We start from the raw sequence: 27,514 nt of genomic DNA on the forward strand, positions 1-27,514 counted from the left end.
GAGGAGCCCAATTTCGGTTATTTCAGCCCATAAAGGAAGTGAGAGTTTAGAGCGAGTTAACTCGGATACTGGGAGAAGGCACCGATTCATATCAAGCTACGTATAACATCTGATTCAGAAGTTGTAGAGTTTTTCTTACTCTTTCATTTTCTCTCTGGTTGCTTCGCTGAGTTTGAAGCTATCGACAGAAGCATGCAGTCAGTAGAAAGTTTGGTTACACAAATCCAAGGGCTATCGAGCACCGCAGCTGATGTCGCAGCCCTTAACAATTACTTGAGAGCAGCCGAGGATTCGCTTCGTTCTGACTCCACTCGCTTATTGTCGTTTCTCGATCAGCTTGACCCCACCATACACTCTCTTGGTTACCTTTATTTCCTGTATTTTCTTCTTCCCACTCTTCTTTTCTTTTCTTTTTTTTTTTGCTTTTTTAATTACGATTATTGTTAGGCTTTTTCCATTCTACGAGATACAGATTAATTTATCCCTAGTTTTGTAAGGATGCAATTGCAATTTCTTGGTTGTTTTTTTTTTTTTAAATTATATTCTTTTCACGTTTAAACAAGCTGAAGTAATTGCATTGGTTATTTATTGATAAGGAATAATTTAAAATACTTCTTGTTTATATTATGAATTCATTTTGCTGAATAAGTAATTAAGGAGATCCTTATTGGTTTTTCAGTATGTTTACTGGGTTTTTGGTATCTAAAAACAAAGAGAGTTTAGTTGCTTGTTGTTTGGGGTGACAGAGAGCGGTGCGTCTGCGGTTCGATAACAAAAGAGCGAGCCAGTACATTGGTTCCCATCATTGCCAGGTTTATTGTTTCTTGTGCTGCAGAGCAGATCCGATTGGCATCTGACAAGTGTAAGAGCTTTTCACTTTAATTTAATTGTTCTATCTTCCCCTTTGATGTTTTTTATTACAATTTCTTTGTTATACATCTCTTTGCAGTTATAACTGTCTGTAAGAGGTTTAAGGATATGGTGATGTTGCTCGAAGCACCCATTAGAGGAGTGGGGCCAATGCTGACTTCTATCCGCAAGATTCAGCCATCCATCGAACATTTGACTACATTACATCCAGAGTTTTTGCAACTTTGTTTATTATCAAAGTGTTATAAAACTGGCCTTTCAGTTCTTGAGGATGATATTTACGAGATTAATCTGCCAAGGGATTTTTTTCTCTATTGTTACTATGGGTAGGTTGCTTTTACTCCTTAGCATTCGTTTTCGTGACACTTGGTGTTTCATCCTTTAGCCTGTCATGCATTTTGGGGTTCCAATTACAGTCTTACACTGGAAACTCGTATGTTTCACTTATTTGATCAAATTTTTTTTGCTAATAACTATCTAACATTAAAATGGAGAGCTGGATGCATATACAATGTGTTTCCTTTGACTAATCAACTGTGCAAACTTAAATTCTCAGTGAAGTTAAACTTCGGTTGGTTATGTGTGTTAATTGGTTTTAGTTTATCACTTGAAGTATTCACAAATATTTTTCTTACTGGTTCACCTCGGACATTGTGACAGTGGGATGATACTCATTGGACAAAAGCAATTTCGGAAAGCTTTGGAGCTTCTACACAATGTATGCCATTTATCTAAAGCACTGTTAATTCAGTATTGATCATCAAGAATCAATATGATAACTTGATACCAGGAAGTCTTAATGGCTTATCAATTATTTTCCAGGTTGTGACTGCTCCTATGTCTTCAATCAATGCTATAGCTGTGGAAGCTTACAAAAAATATATTTTAGTTTCCCTCATGCACCATGGACAAGTATGCTTTGTTCTTTTGTTCCACCAGTCTACTTGACATTTATGTGAACTGTGTCTGCTGAAGGTTTTTAAAAAAGATAATACTTTGTCAATAAGTATTTTGCAGTTTGGAATTATAAATTAAGATCTGATCAGTTTTCTGTGGTCCAGCTAAAAAAATATTAACAAATGCCTAGAAAAAGATATAATCATAGTGCATATGTGGTGTACATGAGACACACCTTACCGCAAAAATTTGATACTCAGTGCACTAGGATATTACATGGTTCTGTGTGCTTGTTCTTGAATTTTTTATTTTCAGTGAACCAAAATAAGGTTTAAGTTGGGTATTTCATCTTTCACTCTTTTTGCTGACTACTATCTTTAACATATATCTCTAACGGTAGATGTATTTTTGGAGATAGTTTTCTACCAACCTTCCCAAGTACACTTCTTCAGCAGCTCAGAGGAATCTAAAGAACTTCTGTCAGGTGAAGCTGAAATTAAGTTATTATTGCTATCATTTTCAGTAGTCATCTTTATAAATTTTCATATATAGGTTGACTTCAAGTTGTCAAATCACAGGTTACAAGATTCCTGCCCTAAGATGCTACTGGAAAGTGATTTTTCTGTTTAGTAGTTGGTATAGTTAAGATTAAATAATAATAATTAATTAATATTGATTATGATACTTAGGATAATAATTTATTAATATTGATTATTATAATAATTATGATTTGAATTTGAAAATTAGAATATTATGTAATTAGGATAATAATGGGTTAGGACTAATATTTAAGTGAAATAAATGGGATTGGAGAGTTATGAATTCGATTGGGGAGTTACGGAACATTTATGATAGGTTTGAGTAGCATATAGAAAGGGGGGTTAGGATTGTAAAAGGGAGGAAGAAAAATATTATCTTTGAGTTTTGGGTAGCCTTTGGCTGTTTTGGGAGGCTACGGTCTTTGGGAGGAGCTCTCTTCTTGTTGCCAGCATTAACATTGTATTGTATTGGAGAAATTGTTCTTCTTTTAGAAGTTCCTATCAGAATATAACACATGAAAGAATTTATACATGTAATTCTTGTGGATCACAAAGTTTAAAGAAAGTGTTTATCACTTTCGTTTTCCATTCTGTAGTAAAGAAAACATCTATTGAGTTTTGGAAAGCTTACATTTATACATTTAGTTCTTTGGTTCACAAAATTGACAAAAAGAAAGTTAGCGCTCTTTCCTTTTCTCATGCTTAACTTTATTTTGATTTGCTGCTTTCTTACTTGAATAGACCTACATTGAACTAGCAAATACTTACAACAATGGCAAATTTTCTGAACTGGAGACATTTATTCAGACAAATAGGGAGAAATTTGAAAGTGTGAGTTCTCTAAGCTAAAATTTGTTTGTCTTTTTAAAATCAGCTATTTGGTTTCCAAAGCTTATTTTAATCCTTTGGTTTTTTTGCAGGACAACAATCTTGGACTTGTGAAGCAGGTTGTATCATCCATGTATAAGCGTAATATCCAGCGATTGACACAGACATATTTGACTCTATCCCTTCAAGATATAGCCAACTCAGTGCAACTAAGCAGTCCTAAGGAGGCAGAAATGCATGTGCTTCAGATGGTAGAAGCTGCAGTGCTGTATCATTAATGGTGCATTCCTGCGTATGTTGCATCTTTGACCATTTTAATTCTTTTATATTTCAGATACAAAATGGTGAGATAGATGCAACGATCAACCAGAAGGATGGAATGGTTAGGTTTTTAGAGGATCCTGAAAAATATAAAACATGTGAGATGATTGAGCATGTTGATTCTTCCATCCACAGGTATGAACATCATACAAGAGTCTGTTAAAGAATTTATACTGGGAACTCGTAAGAGTATTTGATTTCATTCAACATTATAATATATATATATATATATATATATATATATATATATATATATATATATTGTAATGACCTTTGGTATTTTTTTCACTTTAATTTGGCCTATCTAGTATTCAATGTTGAATAGACAGTTGCAATATGAATTATTATCGTCAAGTCGGTTAAAAGTTATATGATACTGATTGTTTAAAAGTTATATGATACTGATTGTTAACTTTCTCATCTTTTCCCATAGACAAAATATAATGTGATCACGGTTTAAATATTGCTATATTACCTTATTTTCCAGGATAATGGCCTTGTCAAAGAAACTGAATACGATTGATGAACTTCTATCATGTGATCCTTTGTACCTTGGAAAGGTGAGCATATAATTTCCAATCCTTGAAACATTATATAATGCTTGCCTTTACAATCATTTATTCACTGACAGATCATGTTTTCATGTTTAGGTTGGGAGGGACAGACAGAGATTTGACTTTGATGACTTTGACACAGTTCCTCAGAAGTTCAATATGTAAGACTTTGGGACTCCCTGCATCTAGACTATGTAAATGATGATCTTAGATTTATTGTAGTTCTATTGATTTTTTGTTTTTGGTTTCAATCTGCTCCATCTTGTTCAAAGTATGCAAGACATTAGTTTTGGTTCTAAATGAGCTGCTGATATGTGAAATGCACTTGTTATGAGCATGTTTTACCTATAAGCAAGTGATCCATTTTTCCTACAGAGAGAGTTTTATCTCATCAGCCTCCTCTTTTGTTGTTAAATATAGTCTGCTTCATGTCCAAATGAAAGAACACCAGGTAGCTATTGAATAATTCCTGGTTACTATCGGGAAACTGAAATTTCTTGACATTATTAATTTTAATGAATGACATATTGGTCTATATAAACTTCCATCTAGAAGTGGGGAAATTTGAATAAACAGGACCGAAGTGTAACTCCCTGTTCTCACAAATCAACCCTACTCTGAGGAAGTAACAACGACAATTCAAATGTTTGAAAATTAATTTCTCAAATCAGACGCTGGACTAACAGCCGGTACAGGATGTACAGTCAGGGGGCAAAATGAGGACTAAAAAAATGCTACCCTATAATCAAATTTTCTTAATTTATTGATAAAATATCAAGAATTAACTACATTGAATGAGTAGAAAGAATATATCAAAACCCTTCTTCCGGTAAAAAGAATAATAAAAGTTAATTAACCTTTGGTGCTTGTGTCTTTACACAGCATGTGCCAATCTTGAAGAACGGCTGCTTGGAAAGCAAGATGTTCAGCCTCCTCAGCTGTTAACTTGAACAGAGTCGAAGGTTCCTTAGTTTTACCATCTTCCTCACCTTCATTTTTCTCCTCTTCCTCTTCCTCATCAGTTTATGGTGTCTTTTTCGGTTGGGCAGCCTTCAGCAATGCTAGTTGTTCCATTGAGAATTTAAGCCTCTCGGCAGTAGCCACCTTCACTTCATCCTCAGGCATGTACTCCACTCCTCCATCGGCAAGGTCGTCTAACCAACCTTGTAGATCTGACCCAATCTCCTTAGTGATTGATGCATCAGATGCTCGAACCACAAATTTGCACATCATGGTTGTGGTCTCATCACCCAGATCAACATTTCTACTTACTTCAGTGGATCCAAAAACCATCATGCCCAAGAAGCCACCATACCAAGTTTTAGCAGCATAACAGAGCTGTTCAAAGTTGAGGAATTAAATAGTAATGTCAGAAGAGTAGCCTGAAAAGGCATGAATAACTAACATCAGTCCTAGCATTACCTGAAACCCCGCAACTGCTCGGATGATGTGTGAACACACTGTGGAAAGGTTTCGAGGACAAGGATTTTGGTCCACTGAAAAAAGAAGTCCCATACTGCTGTGCAGCAGTAGCCCTGAACCCACTTCTTTCATAAATATACATACCAGTGTACTCTACTATAGCAGGTAAACTGGGCCATAGTCAGAAAAATTCGGCAGGTGATATTTTATGTCGCAACAAAATTTCAGTCAGTGGAAGCTTGTAAGGCTGACACCTTAAAATCACAGGTTCTCCCAAGTCTGGACGTAAGCTTCCCTTTTGTCTCATGATTTGCGGATCCCCTTCAGCATAATCACCATCATAATCTTCTATTGCTCCACTTCCATGGAAAGGATAGCATAAGACTTGAACCCAAAAGGCACTTCTCTCAAAATGGGAAACACCCACTGTCACACTGCAGAGTACAGGATCCTGTAAACATATTGTATGTGAATAGAACAGAAGAGGTACTTGAGGAAGTAAAAGGGTATGTTTGAGGAAGACTACAGTACACCAGTGGAAGGGGTGAAATTAGAGAGTAAATATCCAGGCCGACAAGTTGACACCAAATCAGTGGCTCAAAGCAAAATAGCTTCAAAGGTTAATCAAAAGAGAATATTTCCATTTGTGTATTAAGGAAAGTATATTGCTGCCTAAAGAATAGCATGATAGCTTCAAACCACAAATGAAAAATTGACTAAAACATTTCAATAATCCTTGATCACAGGCAGAAAAAAGTGGCAACTAATTTGTTTAAAAATACAAGCACGTAATGAAACATGCATATGACTCGGGGTATGCTTCAAAGAACAGTGCAAATAGTTTAACTCTCTCTCTTTCAAATGGTATTGGTCAATGCATGATAGCAGGCGATACAAAATGGCAATAACAAGTTAAACAAAAAGTCTGCAGAGTCTGGATGAGAAAAACAAAAAGGGCAAATTAGCAAAGGAGAAAAAAGAAACCTGTGACACAAGATGTTGTAGCTGCCGAACAGCCTGAGGAGACCCATTCATAAAATATAAAGCAACTGTAATCCCACCAGAATATGCACTTGATTTAGTTCAAGTTCCGTCAAATTCAAAACCTGCAAGAATTACCAATTACATTAATGCACTATGAACCTGAGTTTGTTTCCTTCTTTTTTTTCCTGCAAAGCTCATAAAATTTTATATAAATTGAAGTATCACAAAAAGTGAATTCTACCAGTATTTATACATAGAGTAAAGACAGTCCAAAAACAAAAACTAACTTATGATAAAGGACATAATAAAAGGTCTTAAATCCAGAAAATCCCGGAAACCATACTCCTTCATTCACACCGCTGCATCCTCCCAATTTTTAAGTACAAAGCAAAAGGCCATCATATCCGCTACGGACATTATCCTGATGCTAAAATGACTATATTGTAATGAAAAAGAACTGAGCCAAGTCAAAGAATCATTCTCTTATCAATCATACTATCACTTGAAGTCGTGCACCAAATATATACAAGCATTGCCATTGACGGACGCCATGATAGTATGATAAATTCTGAAAACTTACGGATATTGATTTAGTGATGTAAACGCACACTTAGAGTATTCTGTAAATAACATTCCATTCAAAGATTACCAACCCAAAGGCTAAAAAGCCCCGACCATCTAGAAAAAGGATTACATTATCAATTTACGTCACAAGACAAATGAAAAAAAAATAGATATCAAGTATTCTACGTGAAGCTCTAAAAAGAAACAATAGATAACAGCTACTTTAATGTATTTCATTGTTTGTGAGAACAAATGACATGCTAATTAGTATTCAACTATAAATAATCAACCTACCATCTAACATGAACACCATTTGACTCCCTAAATGAAAGGACGACAAACAGCGTATGTTATTGAAAAAAGTTTGAGCTAGTGACTTATTTTAGCATGTCAGAGAGAAACAAAAGGGCCAATAAAATGTCCAAAATGCTAGGGTATAAATCTGAACCTTTAGATATAGAGTAATCCTTCCATCATTTGAGTCTGCCAAATGATATGCTTCAATATAGCATGGATCACTACTGCCAGTCAAAGTATATGCAGTCGGAGAAGCCTTGACTGATATAGAGTCAAATCCTTTTGTCAGCAAAAGAGTTAATTCAGTAGGGTCTGGCCTCCAGAGCTCCAAAATAGCCTTGTGAACCAAGCTTTCCGATTTTCTGTCTTGAGCAACTGCTGCCTCATAAAACTGAACTGTAAGTTGATGGTGACTAAATGGGTAATCTCCTCTAGCTTCACTAACACAAGCCCACCTGAAAAAAATAAAATTGATGTAAATCACTTTAGTGCATAAAAGAAGCAAAGTACATGTTAAATAGAAAGATGACTCATGAAACATTTGGCACCAACAGTTCATTTGAAAATGTTAAAATATAAACTTTTGCAGAGATGAGAGGTTTAAATTATGAAGAGAAACAACCATAACAAAGAGACAACACCAATGCTTCAAATGTACTGGTTTGACAATATTTGCTCAAAATTTCTGAACTCCTGAAAGACTGGAGCCAAAAACAATCCTGTCTGAAATCCAGGTCCCAAAATAGGGGGAAAAAGTAGTAAAAACCTGTCCCTTAGGCACCACAAATTCATTATTTGTGCAGCCGATCGGAGTACAATACAACTAAGATAATTTTAAGAGGGAGCTCATATTATATAATGACAGGGGGTACGAGGTAAAAAGGAGAAGCCACCACCGACGATTAAATATTCTGAAGAGGTGACATTATCAGCAAAATTTTACAATCAGTCCATATGTTATACTCACTTGCTTTCGGGATGACTTGAAGCATATTTAATTCGCTGTTAAATCAAACGGCACTGATGTTTGTTGACAGAATCAGCCAAACTACTACTTCTGAACTCCTCAAGCTCTTTAGTTAACAACTGTCCAGCCCTAGCGTTACGTGATCCCAACCTTTGAGCAGATAAAAGAACTGCTTGAACATCTTGAAGAAGCCTATTTGATGTATTTGCAGATGAATCTATGTTGAAGAGAACTTTGTGGATATTCGAAACAAGAATGTTCAGTGGATCCGAACCTTCCAGATTTACGTGTTCCAAAAAAGCCCAAATAAGGCGGCCCAATATTCTAGGGGTATTGACCTCCCAATGCACGAAGGTATTAGATGAAGTGGATATCACGAGATATTAATTAAAATAGACATAAAATCTTTTGTCTAAATTTTTTAAATAAAATTTGAGTAATTTTATTTTTTTAAATAAATTTAATTTTGTTTTCAATAATATCTCTTCTTGTTAATTACATTAAATTCTATATAAGCTTTTTTGGATAACCTTTTCTTTTAAAATATACTTTATATTTATTAAATTATAATTTAAAGATTCAAAAATTTATTTAAAAATAAATCTATTTTTGATTTAACACAAATCCGTATATGAAAAATAGATATCAGTACATACGGGTGCGAGTGCGTGTGTGTAAATGTGTGTGGAAGCGGGTGCATAGGATGAAAGTGCGTGAAAAGTACGAGCGCATGAAGAATTTTTGTGCTTGGCCGACGACATCATTTGAGCGAAGGTCCGCTTGGATCTGAGCAAAGAGGATATCCATTTGCTGACATGGAAAGAAGTAGAATTTAAGACTCAAGCTGGATGACCAACCAATTGAATTTGTCCTAAAATTTAAACATGTAAAAATTTAACTGATTTCCCTCTGGCTCTGGTGGAAGTGACACAGAGAGAGATCATGACTGAAGGTGTTGGATGTCGGTGAGGTGATGAGCTTTCTGTTTTTGCTATTTTTAACAGATTGGTTGCTGGCGATGGGCTTTATTAGTGGGCAGTCACAAAGGAGATTTCCAAGCCATTAATCAATAGTACAATAAAAACAGAAGACATCAATAATACCATACACAAATTGAATGTGGAAGATGATGACCTGAAAGGCCTGATATTTGATCAATATTACAAATTAGAAAGATTACAGCTTTGAAAAAGTCCCCGGTTTCGCAGAAACTTTTCTCAGCTCTCTTCTCAAAATTTTGCCCGCCGCACTCTTGGGTATGGAATTGAAAAACGCTACACGCCTTATTTTCTTGTATGGTGCAACCTGAAATCAACAACAAATATGGAACAAATCTGCTAATTCATGGCATTTCTTCCCATCTAAGAAGCACGGAAACGCACAGCAGTGTGCGTTTCCATGAATCCGAAACGTTTCGGTTTCCGAAACAGCTCGAAACTGATACGAAACGTTTCAAGGCCGTTTCAGTAATTTTAGATAAAAAGGAAACGCGTTTCTTTACTAGAAACAGTTTCCTAGGCTCTGTTTTTTTCCGTTGCAGAAAAGAGAAGAATTTTTGTCTTCTTGTTTTGAAACACCTGTCTACTGATTTAAGCCTTTTATTATTTTTAGGGGCCAAGTGCCCACCGGAAGGAAGATTCTGAGGCGGGCTTCTTACTTCTTGGTACACTTACCTTCCCCCAGGAATTATTAGTAACTCCCCTTTCATCCAAAGCCACTGCTCAATCTTCCTTTTCTGATTGATTGAAAAAGGAAACACAAGCAAAAACTTTTGAGGCACAAGAAGCAAATATGGAATTCGGTAAATTTCATGTGATTCTGAAAATAAATAACAAAAATAGTTTCCTATGCTGAATAGTCTTCTGGGCGTCTTCTCTTCTTTGTTGTCAATCTCCTGGGCATTTTCTTCCTCTCTAAACAGTGGCTGGAAGAAAGAAAACTCTGTGAAAAAAGTGTGCGTTCCCCTGGGTCGGTTCGTCCTGATGTCACTGAGTTTTCTGGAACTGGGTCCTGATGTCACAGAGTTTTCCAGGAACGGAAAACTGCTAGGACTGGAACTGTTTGACTGTGACATCAGGACGAACGATCCAGAGGAAGTGTGCGTTTTATTGTATTTTTTATAAAAATTTTATATTTAAAAAAAACCCTATATTTTTTATATTTATACGTTTCCCCACGTTTCCGTTTCCTTTTTTTTTTTAAAAATACGTTTCCACGTTTCAACGTTTCGACGTTTACGTTTCCGTGCTACCTAGCTTCTCATACATCAACATTTATGTTATTATATATGTTTGATCAGAGAACAATTTGAATATCATACTTGTATTTGATCCATGTCATTCTACATAGTCTAGTTTGATGCAATTATAAGATGTCTTATCAATGATTCCAGAAACTTTCAAAAGCTTTGTTGATGAAAATCAAGTCAGTGCCATTAAAAAAAATGTGAGAGGGAATTAAGCACCTGTTTAGCAACAAAATCCATGATTTCTGCTTCGCTAAGGGTGCTTTGGGGCTGTCTTACCACAAAAGCCATTGGTACTTCACCGGATTCTTTATCTGGGTATCTGTCAATGACAGAAAATTTTAATAACAAAAAATTTCAAGTAAAACAGAGACCGCAGTTCATGGAGGTGTTGGATGAAAAGCAAATTACCCTATTACTGCAGCATCAATTATGTCTGGGTGAGAAATAAGCAGTTGCTCTAGTTCTGCTGGAGCCACCTGCAGGTAATAAAAGCAACGCTTACAAATGACTCCAAATATGATATCTAGTTTAATGAAGATTAATATTAATAAGACCTTAATCCGAAAACATGGTGATTGACAATTACCTGATATCCCCTGTATTTAATTAGTTCCTTGAGTCTATCCACCACAAAAAGGAAACCATCCTCATTAATGTAGCATATATCACCTGTCTTCAACCACCCATTAGATAACAAAGTAGCAGAAGTTGACTCCTCGTCCCCAAGGTAGCCTGCAAAACAAATTCTTCGATAAGTTTAAGCTATATTCTATATAAACAGTAGTTTATAATAAGTATGTAAACTAGGATTAGATTCGAGCCGAACTGAACTCTCAGATCGGTTCACATATAATTGAGCTCGAGTTCGTCAAGCTCGTGAAAGCCAAATTCGAACTCGGTTTGAATTCAATTCGATTCATTTTTTATCATTAAAATGATATTTTTTTAATACATATTGATCAAAACGATTTCGTTTTGTATTAAAATTTTTAATTGGAAAATCTTTCAAATAGCTCGAGCTCGAGCTCGGTTAGGACTGACTTATTTTGGGCTCGTTCGAGCTCAACAGCTCGAGCTTAAGCTCGAATTGGCTCGGTTCAAGTCCAACCCTAATGTAAACTAATTAACCTCTTGCAATATATATATATAAACACACCTTTCATTACAGAGGGGCCTTTAACCCACAGTTCCCCTTCTTTGCAAGGAGGAAAGGCTTCACCCATTTCTGGATCCACAATTTTTGCTTCAAAACTCCCCGAAAGCCTCCCTGTTGAGCCCCAGGGCTTTGCTTCTTCTGGACCTTTTGTCAAAAAAATCCCTCCAGCCGTTTCGGTCAATCCGTAACCCTTTGTATCAAGAATCAAAAGCAAATTAGGCTTATAATTTATCTATAAATTGTCCAAAGTCAAAACTTTAATACTAATTATATCAATAGAATGTTTATAGTACACATGTATTTAGTTGTCCATCTTCTTCTTCTTATTAGTATTACAACAAGAAATTTCATTGAAAACTCTCTTGATCTACCTGACCTAACACGATTTTTGGGAATCTCGCGGTAAATGCTGCAATGGCATCCTTTCCAAGTGGAGCTGCGCCACTTACTACAGTCTCGACTGAGCTCAAATCATAGCCGTCCGTTAAACCACCCTTTGACAATGCTACAACCACCGGTCGGGGAAAAACCAAGCGTGTTACCCTAAACTCCTCTACAGCCTTCAACATCTTCTTTAAATCAAAACTCTCCATCACCATCACTGTCTCACTCAACGCCACCGATCTCAGACTGAAAATGAAACCGATCATGTGAAAATAGGGCATCGTATACAACGTAACTAATGGGGACTGTCGCTCTTGCCGAGATGCATACGAGCTCGCAACTTGCGCTATTAAGTTTCTATGAGTCAACATCACTCCCTTGACATTTCCGGTTGTTCCGGAGGAGTACATGATCGTTGCCAAATCGGATTGTCTAACTTTAACGTGATCAAATTCATGTTTTGCACTCATCATCATGGACTCGAATTCAGAAGAATCGATCAGGATTGTCTGGTGTTTGAGTTTAGGGAGTTTGTGAACAGTTGATGACGTGGCGAATGCAATCACAGGCTTCGATAACTGAACTAGGCGAGAAATCTCTGACTGAGTGCTGAGAGGGTTAGCCGGAGAGATGACTACACCTAGTGAGAGAAGGGAAAAGTAGAGGATCGGTACTTGGATGGAGATCGGAGAGAGTATAAAAGCGGTGTCGTTTTTGGATAGCCGGCTTACTTTCTGCAAATAAGCGGCCAGGCACTTTGTTCTGCGAGTGAACTCAGAGTAGGAAATACTTTGAGCAGTGAGGGAGTTGATTAAAGCCAGGGATTCATGATGAGGCCATGGAGACTTGGCTAGCAGTGAGAAAGCGTATTCAGCAGCTGAGAGCGGAGTGTGTTCTTGAGGAAGATCAATGGGAGGTCTGAGACTGTGAAAGGTCTTGGTAATGGAATTGAAACCACTCTTTGGGTCGATGTGTGGGCTTAAATTCTTGTCCATGAGGCGGTGCCGGTGAAGCTACCAGTAATAGAGGAAGAAATATGATGATTTGCAAGAGAAAATTTAGGAGAAAAACGAAAGTTTGAGAGAATCGAGACTGCTTGGTGACCAGTGCTGGGGTCTGTTATGGACTGTTGTCAGTGAAGTAAATGAAGTCTCAATCAAGATATTGTCTTTCCCAACAGGAGATTAGCGTGGTTTGCTTCTACAAGGTTGTCTAACTCAACGATAGTACCCATAGGTGAATTTGTGATGAATTTGTTTGGATTTAAATTTAATTTAAATTTGTTTAAAATAAGTTAGTTTTATACGGGTTTAATTGAGTTTGAATTTGAACTATTTATTAAATTTTTTAATTAAAAATTTTGATATAAAATAATATTGTTTTAACTAATATGTATTAAAATAACATAATTTTAATAATAAAAAATAAGTCAAACTGAGCTGAATTTAAATTGAGTTTGAGTTTGACTTTTACAAACTCAAACTAAAACTCAGTTATATATAAATCAAATCGAGTTTGAACTCAAACTTTATTCGGCTCAAATTGAGCCCTAATAGTGAGATGAATCATTCCATCCTAAATTTGATTTGTTTAACATGATATTCAAATTTAACAAAATAAAAAAGTAATCCTCCGATAAAAATAAAAAATGAGACAAAAAAATATTTATAATTAAAAATAAAGATAACATATATCTCTTTTCTATTTGATCTCTTCTTTTTTTTACTCTCGTTTTTGTTTCTATCATTTTATATTCATATATTTATTTTTAATATTCATATATTTTTATAGTTTTAAATTATTTATATTTTTCAAATTTATTTAAGTTTTTGTTATGTATATTAAGATGGTTAATATATTATATTTATGATATTTGAAATAATATATTGATTTTAATTTTATGTAATTTTGTTATTTAATATATTTATATTATGTTTAGAGGGTATAAAGAGAAATTTTTTTTTGGGTATAGAGAGAGGATTTCTTTTTTGGGGGGAAGAACACAGGGGAATGATTTTCATTTCCGTAATGGGAACGGAGATTGATATCCTCTACGGAGACGAGGATCCTTCTAACGATAAGTGTATATATATGTTATAGACTAATTGCTGTTAAAATTTTTATTAAAATTAAAAGTAAAATCATTATTTTATTAATAATATTAAAAAATATAAAATTTTATCTCATTTTTTTCTCCAAATTTTAAAAACTCGTATTTCACCTCCTAAGAAAAATAACTTCGCCCCTCCAAACCCCCCCTCCCTGTCTCCCTCTCTCTCCCTCCCTCCCCCTGCAAACCCATTATCGTCGTCGTTGTTAAAAAGGAGAGAAAACCCTAAGGATTTACAGAGGAGAAAGGAAGTTACTTTTCAAAATTGAAGTTATGAGGTGAAATACAAGTTTTTAAAACCTGATAGGAAAAAAGGAGAAAAAATTATATGTTTTTTAATATTATTAGTAAAATGATAATTTTACCTTTAATTCTAATGAAAAATTTTAACAATAGTTGATGATATTTGAGTTTTAAAATATCGTAAATATGTATTTATCTTTGTATTAAAACTTGATTGAAAAACAGTTTCTTGACCTTAAATAAGTGTAAACATTTTTAGTTCTTCTTTCTTTTTGAAATTGGATTAACTGTTTAAGGAAGATTTATTGAAATTATTTGAAAGATTTAACGTTACCATTTGGTAAAGTTAGCATGTGTAATTAACCTTCAAGAAAAGTATAATGTCTATATGCCAGCAACTAAATTAATTTGCAGTGATACCTTTGACTTCCAAGCTAAAAACTTTGTTTGACCATATGATTTTAGGTTCAAATTTTAAAACAATCCTTTAATAATAATAATTTATTTATTCATTTGGCTGTAATTAGAGCCCTTCAAGTTGTAGAAGAGAAAGTTAATCACTTGATTTGCCATAAAATGCATTGTTTCAACTTCATTGGGAGTGTTTCACGAAGACCTAACAGTTCAAGTTTGGATTAGGTTGAATTGGTTACGAGTAAAACAGATGCGAGCAAAAACGGGATTCAGTATAAAGATACGAGTCATTTATGTTTATGGAGATTTTTTATCAAATATAAACTAATGCTTACTTGCAGAAGAACATGTCAATAACACATAAATTATGGATGGCCTTTCGGGGATGCTTTTAATGAATGGAAAACCATCCTCATACCCTACAAGAGTTTAATAATGGCCAAAAGATTTAATTGCACCCAAGGTTTACTGAAATGACAAAGTTCCATCCATTAAAAAACCTAAAGGTCTTCTCCTTTTAAAATTTACATTTTGGGTTAAGGATAAAAATATCATTTAGTTAAAAATATTTAAAAAATAAAAAATATATCATATATGATAGTTTCGCTTTATCCAAAGTATAAAAAATAACTATTTTTTCTTTATGATTTTTTTAATCATAAAAAAGATGAAGTTTGTCATATCTGATTGTATTATCTCTCTCTCCCGATCGATCTCTTTTTCAGCCGTCTTCATCCAATAAAGATAATTTCGTTTTTATTATAGCGTGGAGGCAAGGATTCAGTAGTTTCAGGATCCATAATTTTGGCTTCAAAACTCCCTGAAAGTCTCTCCGAGGAGAACCTGACCGCTTGATTTCTTCCTCACCTATAGTCCAAAAAACTCCTCCCATAATTTCTGTCAACTATACCCCTTTATAGTCAAGAACTCATAATCAAGAATTCATGACAAGTTGACATTATCATCATATCCAGACAAATGGCACTGTCAACTTTTGTTTTGTTAACTACTTCATTAGTATTCATCAAGCAAGAATATACTTATTATGACGAACGAAAATGAGAGGTGTAATTTTACTTTCACATATTTTTATAAGGTTTTTCTTATTGTATTTATACTATATTTATTTTGAAAGTACTGTTTATTAATTAGAGAAGGAATATAAATTAATAAATTTAATAATTTATTTATTTTTTTTAAATTTTGCCCAACTTGTTGACATCTCTGTTCCTGCCAAAAGATATTCTATTAATTTGCGGTAAATTTAAGCTGGGTAATGTGTGGGGCAGCCACGGACTACTGGTAGTTAGTCATTGGCTCAAGTAGTTGTTGCAGTGGGATAGTTGGTGCTTGTCGTTCAAGTAGATTGGGCAGTGGAACTCCTTTATGTTCATCTTGGTAAATCATAAGTGTACATGGGATCGAAGTTGTGAAGCAAGGAATAAAAGATCAGATTCCACAAAATGGGCATCGATGATTTGGCCATTGTTTGTGTAGGAAAATAAAAGCATGCCAATTCTATAGATTTTGAAATCAATAAAACAAAAATTTTGTGTATCCAGATTCATTTCTGTATTTGTGTTGATAATTTGAATGAGTTCTGAGGATCCACGTAAGTCATTTCCACGACTCATTTGCTTTCTTACTGCCATTTCAGATTGCCTAGTTTAAGAGACATTGTTTCTCTGCAATTTGTGTTGGGAGGGAGAGGAAGAAGCAAAATGTTTCTGTAAATTTTGTGTGTTATAATCCCTTGGGAGTGCAATTTTTGGACATATAAAAATCCAATTGCCTCCCAACTATTCCCCAATTGTCAAAAGCAACCGGATCCGATTGACCTGTCATAGATAGACTTAGACCTAATACTTTGTAAATACAGTTTTGGATGATCATTATTTATGAACTTTTTTGTAATTCCTTAAAAATCAATGAAAATTATGAAAATTAATCTAACTTAAAAATTACATGCCAAAACTGGGAAACTGTCAAAATGTTACAGGAGCTATGGGTAACTTATAAATGCAGCTTCGTTCTCCACATTTCTCCAATGATCTTCCTTGGTTGTGGATTATCAGGTCCTCTATCTCGCTGCCCAGATGTGAAATACAACCATCCATCCCAAAAACCAGTCAAGGTTGTTTTCACTCGGTATGGAAGCTTTCCGATCACAGACCATGTCTGCAATTAACAAAAATATAGAGATGCAATGAAACAAGGGATTTTATCATACAATCTTGCACTGAAAAAAAAAAATAAAAAATATACTTTTTGAGGCTTTAGTAACAAGAGAGTAGGATTACCAGTGAATCTAAATGAAACTGGAACACCTCCCCAACCAGGATCATCCTTTTGGTCACTGGGTGCTTTTCTGTTGTACCTCCTGCTATGATGATCGAATTATTGACAAATACCCAAGAACACTCTATATGAGAATTGGGTTTTGGCATTGGAGGTAATGTTTTCCATTTCATTTCCTCATCCAACATATAAACGTCACCATAAACTACCTGAATTATAGAAGAAATTAATCCGATATAAACTAAGGAGACATAAATGGTACACATAGTTTCATATATATTAGAATGTCAAACAATATTATAGATGTAGTACTCTGTACCTCACGCCTGCGTGAACATTTGAAAATAGGTGATCCAGGTTTGGCCATAAAATCACCCTCTTGACCACCAATAACAAAAAGCCGATCTTTAAACACAATACAAGCCCTGTGAAAACATTTACTTTCACGATCAAATTGTTTGAGTTTGCAGAAAATAAGTTTATTTTATGAATCAAATAGACATTTTAAACATTTATACAGGAAAATAAATGATATAAATATAAACTAGGCAAGCCTGCACACCTATGAGGCCCTCCACGAGGAATAGGAATTTCTGTCTGCCACTCTTTCTCTATTGCTTTGCCATCCTTAACAGCAATACTCCAGTGTTCCAATCCAGGCGTGTGGCGATTCTCTTTGCTGCCTCCCATCACATGAAGTCGGCCTCTCCATAATTGAGTAGCAGGAGCATACCTAAAATTTCTCATGTTACAATATTTCATCTATCTCAAAAATTCAGCCAATGATTGAACAATACAGGACATTTACTAATCTCAATTTGTCAACCTTGAGATCTATTATTTCAGGGAATTCAAGTCCAGGGAATGATTCTTCCCTTCCAAGTAGCATCTTTTAGCAGCAATAAAAAGCCAGTTCATTAAGCTAATTGCATATCTTACAGCTGCTACATTAGCTACCATATTCTGTCAGATTATGAAGTTATTCTAGGAAAGAAATTCTCTGCTGCTACACAGCTATGCCAACAATTAATCCCAGCAAATATAAACTGGAAATGCTAAAGCTAGACATTTAAGACAACAGAATCATTCTAATACACGTTTGAATATATATACAGGCAGCTAGAAGTCAAATTAAATGGAGGGGACCAATCACAACTGTAAGCAGACAAATTACAAAAGCAAGCAGATAGAAGTTTCTTTTGGCTATTGGTAAGCAAAATAAGCAATGCAAATTTCAACTTAGTAGTCGATGAGTGTTTGAGAATTTAATTTAGATCAAGAGTCAAAAACCAAGTTGTATCTTCCAGAAGAAGAGTGATTTGAAAGTGAGTTTCCACAAAATTGAAGCATGATTCATATTTATCCTATTCCGTCATATACCTGGGAGATGGTAATGGAGGCATGTTGTGCCATTTCCTCGTCTCAGTGTCAAGAACGAATGTACGAGCTGTAGGGCCTCTGCATTGAGGGCCATATTGCCCTGAGACTACATATATGTATCTTCCATCGCTTACCATACCCAAATGAGAATTTGCCATCTCTTTAGGCATATCAAATCTGTCTACCCATTTATTTGCTGTGAAATTGTATACATCTACATGAGAATGCACCTAAACGACAAAAACATAGGCATAAACAGAAACATTAAAACCATTCATTTTGAAATCACAAACAAATATTCAGTCCTTTAAGCCCACAATAAAACGATTATAAATTGCCAAAAAGCCCCAAGAAAGACGATTTCTACTGACTAAAATATCGATTCAAATATGGAAAAAAATTGGAGTTGGGAATAAATGCTCACATGGTCAGAAGTTTCATATCCGGCAAAGACATAAAAAAGATTCTTAATCTGAATTGATGCTCCATCAAGACGTGGCACAGGTGCTGATGGCATTTGCTCCCATTCCAATTCTGGTGCTGGTAAATCAGCAAAAGTTGCTGATAGTGATCTCTCGGGAACCCTCTCTGTTTTATTTTCCACAGCCACCGAATCTCTCTACAGATAGGAAACTGGCCATCAATTCACCAATAGTGAAACTCATTCACTTAAAAGTTAACATCCTATGTGGGTATAAAAGAAAATCAATTAAAAAATAGAAATCCACTTGGATTAGAGAAAATGATCTATTAAAACTAGAATGTAACAATTGCAAAAAAAAATAAATAAATTTCACAAACCCAGGGTAAGGCAACCATTTACTCTGTTAAAAAAAACACTTCACCTTTTTTCTAAACCGAAAACAACTTTAAGAAAGAGACATTATTGTTTCATTAACATGACGTAGAATGAAAATCACACAAGATTCCGGTTCATAAATCCGAGACCAAAGCAAAAGAAAGAAAAAAATGACATTGAAATCGACATACAAAAAATGCCATTGACAAATGCAATATAATAAGAGGAATAGAACGTGAACCTGACCAACATTGGTAGCATTAACGTTTGGCACAACTATGAACCTCGATTTCTCAATAGCCCATTTGGATGCGATTGATAAATATGCAGAAGAATAAGAAGAAGATGCCCAAATGACATGTAAAATGATCGCAGCTCCTATGAGACCAAGACAAGAAAGAAGCAAAAATGTTTTTGTATACGTATGTTTGTTGTTGTGGTGGATAAATCTGGCCATGTTCATGCAAGTTGTTGATTAAAGCAGACATGGATCCTCGATGTTTAATATATGCATAAGGAGAAAAGGAAACAGTGCGCTTCATGGAAAAAGAAGAAGAGCTGTCGACAGAAGTTTAGAACAAAAGAGATGTGCGCTCGCGGCGCCCATGGTTTTTCCTCACTTCGTCCAAATATATATACATAGGTGTATATTTTCCACCCCTTTAGAAGAAAAGCTGTAGGAGTAGGACAGAAGTTTAGGCCATATACCTTTTCCCCATCCAAGGTTTGTTGTATTTTCAAATTAATATCCGTTCAATACTGAAAATCCAAACACCTACTTATGGATTATTGAATTTAACAAAACTAGTTAATTTTATCCATTTTCTCTGTAAATTTTGAAAACTATCAATTTCTTTTTTAGGATTTCTTTCTTTTTTCCTTCTCTTTTTTGACACCATCTCCAGTCCTCTTTCCTCTCTCCCTTTTTCGACACCATCTCCAAATGAAGACTGATAAAGTCTTTGTTAGAGAATGATCTTTATCCTTGGAGAAAGATGAATGTCATCATTACTAGAAAAAGATAAATTGTCTTTATTCAAAAATGAAGACAATATCTTCGTCCAGAGATGAAGATCGTCTTCTGACTAAAACTTTATCAATTTTTGTCTAAAGATGATGCTAGAAAAAGGAAATGAGAAAAAAAAAGAAATCTTATAAGAAAAATATAATATTTTAAAATTAAATCTTAAAAAAAATATTAATTTTTTATATTTAAAAAGAAATAGATATATTAACAGTTTAAATGATGATTTCGCTCTAAAATTTAACTAATCTTATTAATTTTAATTATATATAAATGGACACTTAAATTTTTAATATTAAAAGATATTAATTTGAGGATGTAATAACACTTGGGTGGGGATAATCCTTTGGTTTAAATATTTTAAAATTTTGTCGGGTTTGAAGAAGGTTAGGAATAAGGTAGAATCCTTGGGCAGCCGCAGCATTGGTTTGACTGGAATAAACGTACTTTTGTCGGTTTTGAGTGTAAATCGGTGGTTGCCAGGCTTTCTTGATCGGTGAAAATGGTTTTTTATTACTATGATAATTTCTAATGCTAATTTAAATGTAACACCCAAATAACAAAATATTATATAGTTGAGAAGATAATGTATTCAATTTCAGAAATCTCCAACAATTTCCAAAACCATGGCACGGAAAAACAGGAAGGGGCGATCGTAATATAAGTTTGAAATGACTCACTAGACTGATGGAAGTTGGAAATTACATATCTTAGATTCATTTATTCATTCGTTCACGTGTATTAATCTAGTGAGCTCTGTAGGGCCTCAAATCCCACCTCCACCTCCGCCACGGCTTCCCCCAAACCCTGTACGATCTCCACCTCCGCCACGGCTTCCCCCAAACCCTGTACGACCTCCACCTCGGCCACCACAACTGCTTCCAACGTTAAAAACTCCTTCTAAGTCTATTCATTCCGCACCAACTCCACCTTTAATAGGTCATAAGCCTGGTAATGCCCCTAGGCCACCTCCATCTCCAGCACCACTTCGTGGCATGATGCCCGCGCTGGTTGGACCAAAAAACTCTAAGGTGCCACCACCACCACCCCCATCTATTGAAAAGGGGAAGTGAATTCAGGGTCGATTTAGCCAGTGGAGGTGGAATAGCCTCTTAAGAAAACTTCATTAAAGCCCTTACATTGGGTGAAAGCATGCCGAGGAGTTTATGGGCTGATTCTCAGAAACAGGTTAATCAGTCAAGGCTGAAGTTGGTATATTTGTCAAACACAACCCCTTTGATGAATTATACTTGTCAAGCACAACCTCTTTGATGAATTCTATTAGATGGGAAAACGAACATGTTTCTGTTGTCACCTGATGATCTTGAAAATTCTTGGTAGAGCCCCTCAAATAGATATAACATAACTTGAAAGTTTGTTCTCAGATGCAAATGGCACTAACAAAAGTGGAGGTCGACTTGGTTACAACATAATATGCACATACACTTTTTATATATAATTTAAATATATAAAATTACTTATCATATGATTAAATATTATTTTATATTTAATTTAAAATATAAATTTATCCACCTCCAATGTGAAACAGAACCCACTGACAAGTTTTCAAATATTGCAGAATTCCGGTGAAATTTAAAACTATGAATTACTCTTTCTTAAATTGAATTGAACAACTAATTGTTTTCATATTAAATCAGTAACTGCCTTTGGCAATAACTTCAGACCCTTTTTTTTTTCTAATCAATAACTTCCTACTTTATATAACTAAATTATATAGATATGAAACTCTATAGCATGTTTGTTGATACATCAATGATTCTGCAGAGAGAAAAACACTCAAGCAAGTTTGCAAAGATACATAATTCACGTCTATTTCATCCCAAAACAAAACAAAAGTTTATGAAATACCTATTTCACATTCTCTTCATGAACATGAGCTACAATGAGTTTACTAACCAGACCAGAGGAGGGAAAGGGGTTTCCCCTTTTTGCAATTTAAGACATGATCCACTACAATATCACATAGCTCTTTCTCAACTTCATCTATGCCTCGGCACCCATCTACAATCTGCAATCACAATAGGCAATTTAGCAGTTTGACCTATGTTGAGGTTCTTTTGCTGGCCTATATGAAAACTTAAAAAATTCTAATTTCATGTGTCGTGATCTGACATTGGAAAAAAATTGTTGTTAAGTTCATAGAGATTAGTAAACAATATCTCCTAGCAGCACAGACATTCAGCAGTTTTTATTTGGTGAACATCTGGACTAGACATATGATAAGTTGCATGGACGTCAGGCAATCAAACACTTGTGCAGTCACTTTTCTTCGTTAACTAACACTAAATATAACTATATAAGAAACCAGAAAATTTTGTTTGGAGTAGGCAAAAGCCAAGAATTTGTAAAAGGCTCCACCTAAGTATTGATATGATACTACAGGACACCTGGGAATAGGATCATTATTCCTAACAAGATGCAGACTAAGCAAGCCTTACTATCCAAACGAAAACAACAATTACCTTCCAGGAGGAATCACGGAGGATCTGATAGCACTGGGCAACTTTCTTTTGAAACTCCAGGTGCTCATACCTCTCACCTCCATACCCTCCTCTTTCAGCAGCTTTCTGAAAATTTAAAGCAACATTTCAATTCTAGACGATATCAGAACATTATAAGTACCGACTAAATAAGACTACCAAAATGCATGCACCAAAAAGGCATCTCACGTGTAATTAAAAAAAAAAAAAACAACACAAAAGCTGATGACAACAAAGCTCCATGATCATTTGTTTAGAAACAATATTGAAGTTCCATTTTCAAGCAATAAAATATGATCAGTTGTAGTTAAATGCACATGGCTGGATTGTCCCTAAGATGCTACTTAGACTGAGTTTATTCTTGATACTCATTCAGCTTTCTGTATGTTCATTTACCCCACCTATGATCTCATGCAAAGAAAACTTCCACCAACGTTATGTTATATGAACAATACAGCTACCAGAAAGGTTTTTCATCTTTATTAAAAAATTAAAAAGAAAATCCAACATTATTTATATGAGGCCAAAAGTTTCCCGTGTACAGTTGAATGAATCATCTTTTTGAAAAAAGGAACTATGGTCAATGCCAGGAATTGTCATAAAACCATGTTATTTTTTTACAATAAACATACAACCACTTTATTCAGGGATTGTTGTGATGTCTCTCACAAAAATTGGTAGGCCAACAAGTGGAACACTGAAATACTTTAGGGAAACGTAGCCATCAAACAGGAAAGTTTCTTTGCCTGACTCAAAACAAATATTTCAGAAAGAGAAAAAGAGCTCTAGGCCAAAAATATCAATAATCTACAGCAAAGAGCAAGGTGCCAGGAAAAACATAACAGGATGTAAAATACAGGGCAAAAGTCATGATATGTGCCTCTGATCATCCAAAACAGAAACAGTTGTTGATATAAAAAACTAACCTCTGGGGGTATATCAAGGAAAAGAACCACATCTGGAGCCAGCAAACCGATTTCAGGCACCTGCCAAAGAAAATCATGTTACATATCTAAGAAGTGTCAAACAAATAGTCTATTTGTAAAACTATTTTCTGCTTCTTTACCTTACACCATTCAATGTCGAGTCCTTTGGCAGAGGAGAAAGCCACCCCAGAATAAGAATAACGGTCAACAATTAGAGTGGTTCCAGCTTTCAGTTTAGTTTCCATCATTGATCTGAAAAATTATTGTCCATAACATTTGGTTAGTTCTGCTAAGAACTTTGCAAACCTATGAGAGCCACAAACTTAACATAGAATTTCACCTCAAATGATAGCAAACTATGAGATTGTTTAAGCTCCAGGAAACCAAAACTTATTTTTACACCTAAGAAGCTACCATACCTATTTAGTGCCTAAATTGCTCCACTATAACCCTGTTGACATCGTCACATGAAAAACCAGAACATGGAAATATTACCATGTATACCACTGTGCCTTCCTTAAATGAAACTCCACTCAACCACTACGCAAAATAAAAAAGATGAATGTTTATGATCTGGATGCTGGATCATGCACCAAGATATTACACCAGTACGAGACACCTGCATAACATACAATCATCTCCACCCAAAGGCCATGTAGCTATTACACAAATAAGAGGACATGGTCAATACCAACAAATTAAGATCTGCTGGTAGTGATGCCTATCTATCTAAGATAGTGGAAATAGAAAAAAGGTGCAAGATTCATTAGATTCTCTAAAATGAATTATAAATCAATTACGTTAAGACAGGCCCCACTCACAACCACCCCAATGCTAGATACACAATTTAGTTTTCTGCCTCTGAACTATCATTAAGTACAGCCAACTGTCCCACATAAAGAAACTACTAACACAAATAATAAAATACATACACAGACACACACACAAACAGGAAAAAAAAAAAGGATAATCAGCTTATATGTACATAATTCTAAGTAAAACAAAATGAGCATTGCATGATATCGAAACACACCTCTTCTCCCAACGATTAGCACTGAAGAGCAGATGGATTGTGTGATCATCCAACTGTGACTGATTTGATAGATAAGCAGATATCATTTGCCCTACACTAGTAGTTCTATCAGGAAATCGCCATAACTCAGCTGTGTGACCCAGACCCTCCAAGTATGAGAGCAATCTACTAGACTGTGAAGTCTTCCCACATCGATCCAAACCTTCTAGAACTATCAAAGCACCTCTTGAATCATTATTACCAACACTTAGTTTGCAATTGATCTTGTTATTGCTTTCCATCCGTGTTGTCCTAACAGAAAATTTTGGTAGATGATTCAAGTAAAGGCTCAATGATCGCCAAGGGAATATAGCTCCAAAATTCCTATAATTCAACAGTGATTTGTTAGATATCAGGACCTTCACATGCAAATATTTCAACTATATTGAGAACAATTTAATTGATATTATAGTTTCTCATCATTGGATACTTAAAAGTATCTGAACTTTCAATAAAATTGATTTTTCAAAACTACTTTGTACAGAAGGAATAAGTTCATTGTTTCCAAACAACCAAGCAATCACACACAAACACTGAAACAGAAAGCTAAGAGTAACATAAATCCTAGCAGAAATGATACATAACAAAATTTTAGCAAAAGTAAATAAGACAACATACTTACAAAGTCTTAGAAAGAGTAAAGGAGCGAGCATATGTCATGTGATTTCCCAATCTAGATACTACAGCCAATCAATAAAACATGAAGTTTCAGAATCAAGTGAATAAGCAGCTCGACTGGTTTTCTACAGAATTTATGAATGAATATAAAATAATATCATTGAAAATTGAACCCGATCAGACATGGGCCACTGTGAGTTTGGGACTACAAACCACGTCCAACCCCAAACTTAAATCCAGCAAAGATAACAGGACTAGAAAGCACCTTCATTGCAACATGTACTGCCTACTGCATGTCCTAGTCTTATGTATTGAGCAATTTCTTCCTCCAAGTTAAGCTTATTTTACTAATAACGCTCTAACTCCAAGTTGACATTCTTCTTTTTATTCTGAACAAAGACATTATGGCAGAAAAAATTTTATAATTCTCTGTTTCCTTTTTAAAAATTGAAAGCAAGAATTCAAATTCCAAAACTGCCCTATCTTCCCGCCGTTCTTCAGCGATCAATATGAGAAAAACCCGATAGAAAAGCAAATACAATCAAAGTTTTTTAATTGAAATTCCTGAAGATTATTCTCTGAGGAATTACTCGACTAACCTGCAGGCAACCTTCAAAATGCGTTGCGATCTGCAAATGCTGAGATAGTCTCTAGGGTTTTTAGAAACGGGGCACAAAGAAAATCTAAGAGGAGTTCACTTCTGTTCCTGTTGCTGCTTTAGGCGCGGACATATCAGCTAATACATTCAACTTTTTGAGGGTTCACCGTATCTTACTCCGAACCCGAGGTCACACAATCAATCACCTCGCGACGTGAAGAGAGCGGCAAAGCCGACGTGTGATATTCGTCACCAGCCTTTGGGAGTTTTTTGCACCCGAGTCTTTTGAAAAGTAACAATTGAGTCCCAAAAATTAGGCATTAGATGATTTCAACATAACATTTTCTCATTATTTCTTATTTTATATTGGCATTTATATGTGAATAATTTCAGTTGGAGATTGTGATTTTTATTGAGTGAATTACATTTTTCCACCCAAGGTATGGTCCAAAATATATTTGCAAACATGATAGTCGAATTATCTATCTTATCATATATTAAGAATATAATTTTTTATATCATATATTAAATGTTATACTGTATAGTATAATATAATTTTAAAAAATATATTAATAAAATTATAAAAAATCAAATTGATACGTAATTGTTTTTAAAATGTCATAAATACTTCTAAAAATTTTAAATTTTTTATATACACTTCTATTATATTATCATTTTTTTTTAAAAATGTATTGATTCATATCAATAATATGTATAGTATGGTACGATATATTTATTGTATCGTATTAATTTGATACACCTTATAATATATATCGTTTTTCACTTATATCGTATCATATCGTATTATAAGATATGTATCGTATATCGTAAAATATTGATAACTATATTTGTAAGTATTTGATGACATAATATATACTTTTTACTCAAATTTTAACTTTGTTAATAAAAATAAAAGTGTCATTTATTAATGTTATAAGAGGTAGAAAAAGAATTTTCAAACATTGGGGCAAAAAATGGAATTCACCCTTTTTATTTTGCTATTGGTGAGGTTTATAAAGTCTCCTAAATTATTATATATTGAAAACCTAATTACCATGTAATATCATAAAATAAATAGTTTTTAAAATTAAATAATAATATATTATTAAAAATAATAAACAAAATCTAATTATAATGATATTATCTTAAAAACTATCATAAATATTTTTTAAAAATTAAAATTTTTTTACATGTTTATATTATTTTTTAAACAATATATCAATTTATATTAATAATATATATTATATTATATAATAAATTTATTATATTATATTATATTAATTTGATATATATATATATATATAATACCATAAAATACACCTATTGTAGTACTGTAGTCAAAGGAGAATATGAGATTAAGTTACTTTAAATTGAAATTTATAATAAAGAAACAGTTTTTGGTACTTTCAGTCAAAATTCAATTTTTCAAAAGCTGTAGTGACCATTACCCTAAAAACTCCAAGGCCCCCCAAGGTTTGAACAAAGTTCCTCTTATTAACT

The 27,514-nt window shown here is 34.4% G+C and overlaps 4 protein-coding genes and 1 pseudogene across 6 annotated transcripts; 1 reads left to right on the plus strand and 4 right to left on the minus strand.

The window, feature by feature from the left end:
- Positions 1-63: 63 nt before the first annotated feature.
- LOC123222556 (COP9 signalosome complex subunit 3-like) lies at positions 64-4,383 on the plus strand. Its single transcript, XM_044645399.1, has 11 exons — positions 64-377; positions 747-862; positions 950-1,196; positions 1,531-1,588; positions 1,693-1,782; positions 2,186-2,251; positions 3,048-3,137; positions 3,227-3,385; positions 3,469-3,590; positions 3,943-4,015; positions 4,106-4,383. The coding sequence occupies exons 1-11, from the start codon at positions 193-195 to the stop codon at positions 4,172-4,174; spliced, it is 1,275 nt and encodes a 424-aa protein (XP_044501334.1). The 5' UTR covers positions 64-192; the 3' UTR covers positions 4,175-4,383.
- A 368-nt stretch (positions 4,384-4,751) lies between these two features.
- LOC123223945 lies at positions 4,752-9,004 on the minus strand (annotated as a pseudogene).
- A 290-nt stretch (positions 9,005-9,294) lies between these two features.
- LOC123222555 (4-coumarate--CoA ligase-like 9) lies at positions 9,295-13,187 on the minus strand. The gene is made up of 6 exons (XM_044645398.1): positions 12,019-13,187; positions 11,648-11,837; positions 11,078-11,223; positions 10,900-10,967; positions 10,708-10,810; positions 9,295-9,548 (listed from the first exon to the last, which is right to left on the minus strand). The coding sequence occupies exons 1-6, from the start codon at positions 13,024-13,026 to the stop codon at positions 9,420-9,422; spliced, it is 1,644 nt and encodes a 547-aa protein (XP_044501333.1). The 5' UTR covers positions 13,027-13,187; the 3' UTR covers positions 9,295-9,419.
- Positions 13,188-16,608: 3,421 nt separating this feature from the next.
- Positions 16,609-19,869, minus strand: LOC123222982 (kelch repeat-containing protein At3g27220-like). 2 transcript variants are annotated; one of them, XM_044646015.1, is made up of 7 exons: positions 19,522-19,869; positions 18,901-19,095; positions 18,477-18,706; positions 17,659-17,829; positions 17,416-17,521; positions 17,099-17,305; positions 16,609-16,976 (listed from the first exon to the last, which is right to left on the minus strand). In XM_044646015.1, exons 1-7 carry the CDS (start codon positions 19,534-19,536, stop codon positions 16,812-16,814), a joined length of 1,089 nt encoding a protein of 362 aa, XP_044501950.1. In that variant the 5' UTR covers positions 19,537-19,869; the 3' UTR covers positions 16,609-16,811. The 2 variants fall into 2 exon arrangements, with proteins under 2 accessions (XP_044501950.1, XP_044501949.1); XM_044646014.1 differs by having other exon boundaries at positions 19,517-19,869.
- Positions 19,870-22,018: 2,149 nt separating this feature from the next.
- Positions 22,019-26,288, minus strand: LOC123222775 (thymidylate kinase). 2 transcript variants are annotated; one of them, XM_044645726.1, is made up of 7 exons: positions 26,016-26,288; positions 25,421-25,478; positions 24,760-25,122; positions 23,867-23,978; positions 23,727-23,786; positions 22,783-22,887; positions 22,019-22,328 (listed from the first exon to the last, which is right to left on the minus strand). In XM_044645726.1, exons 2-7 carry the CDS (start codon positions 25,456-25,458, stop codon positions 22,212-22,214), a joined length of 795 nt encoding a protein of 264 aa, XP_044501661.1. In that variant the 5' UTR covers positions 25,459-25,478; positions 26,016-26,288; the 3' UTR covers positions 22,019-22,211. The 2 variants fall into 2 exon arrangements, with proteins under 2 accessions (XP_044501661.1, XP_044501662.1); XM_044645727.1 differs by lacking the exon at positions 25,421-25,478 and having other exon boundaries at positions 26,016-26,287.
- Between the last annotated feature and the right edge of the window lie 1,226 nt (positions 26,289-27,514).

This window comes from Mangifera indica, chromosome 8, assembly GCF_011075055.1.
Source record: "Mangifera indica cultivar Alphonso chromosome 8, CATAS_Mindica_2.1, whole genome shotgun sequence".
In the NCBI taxonomy this organism is placed as follows: domain Eukaryota; kingdom Viridiplantae; phylum Streptophyta; class Magnoliopsida; order Sapindales; family Anacardiaceae; genus Mangifera; species Mangifera indica.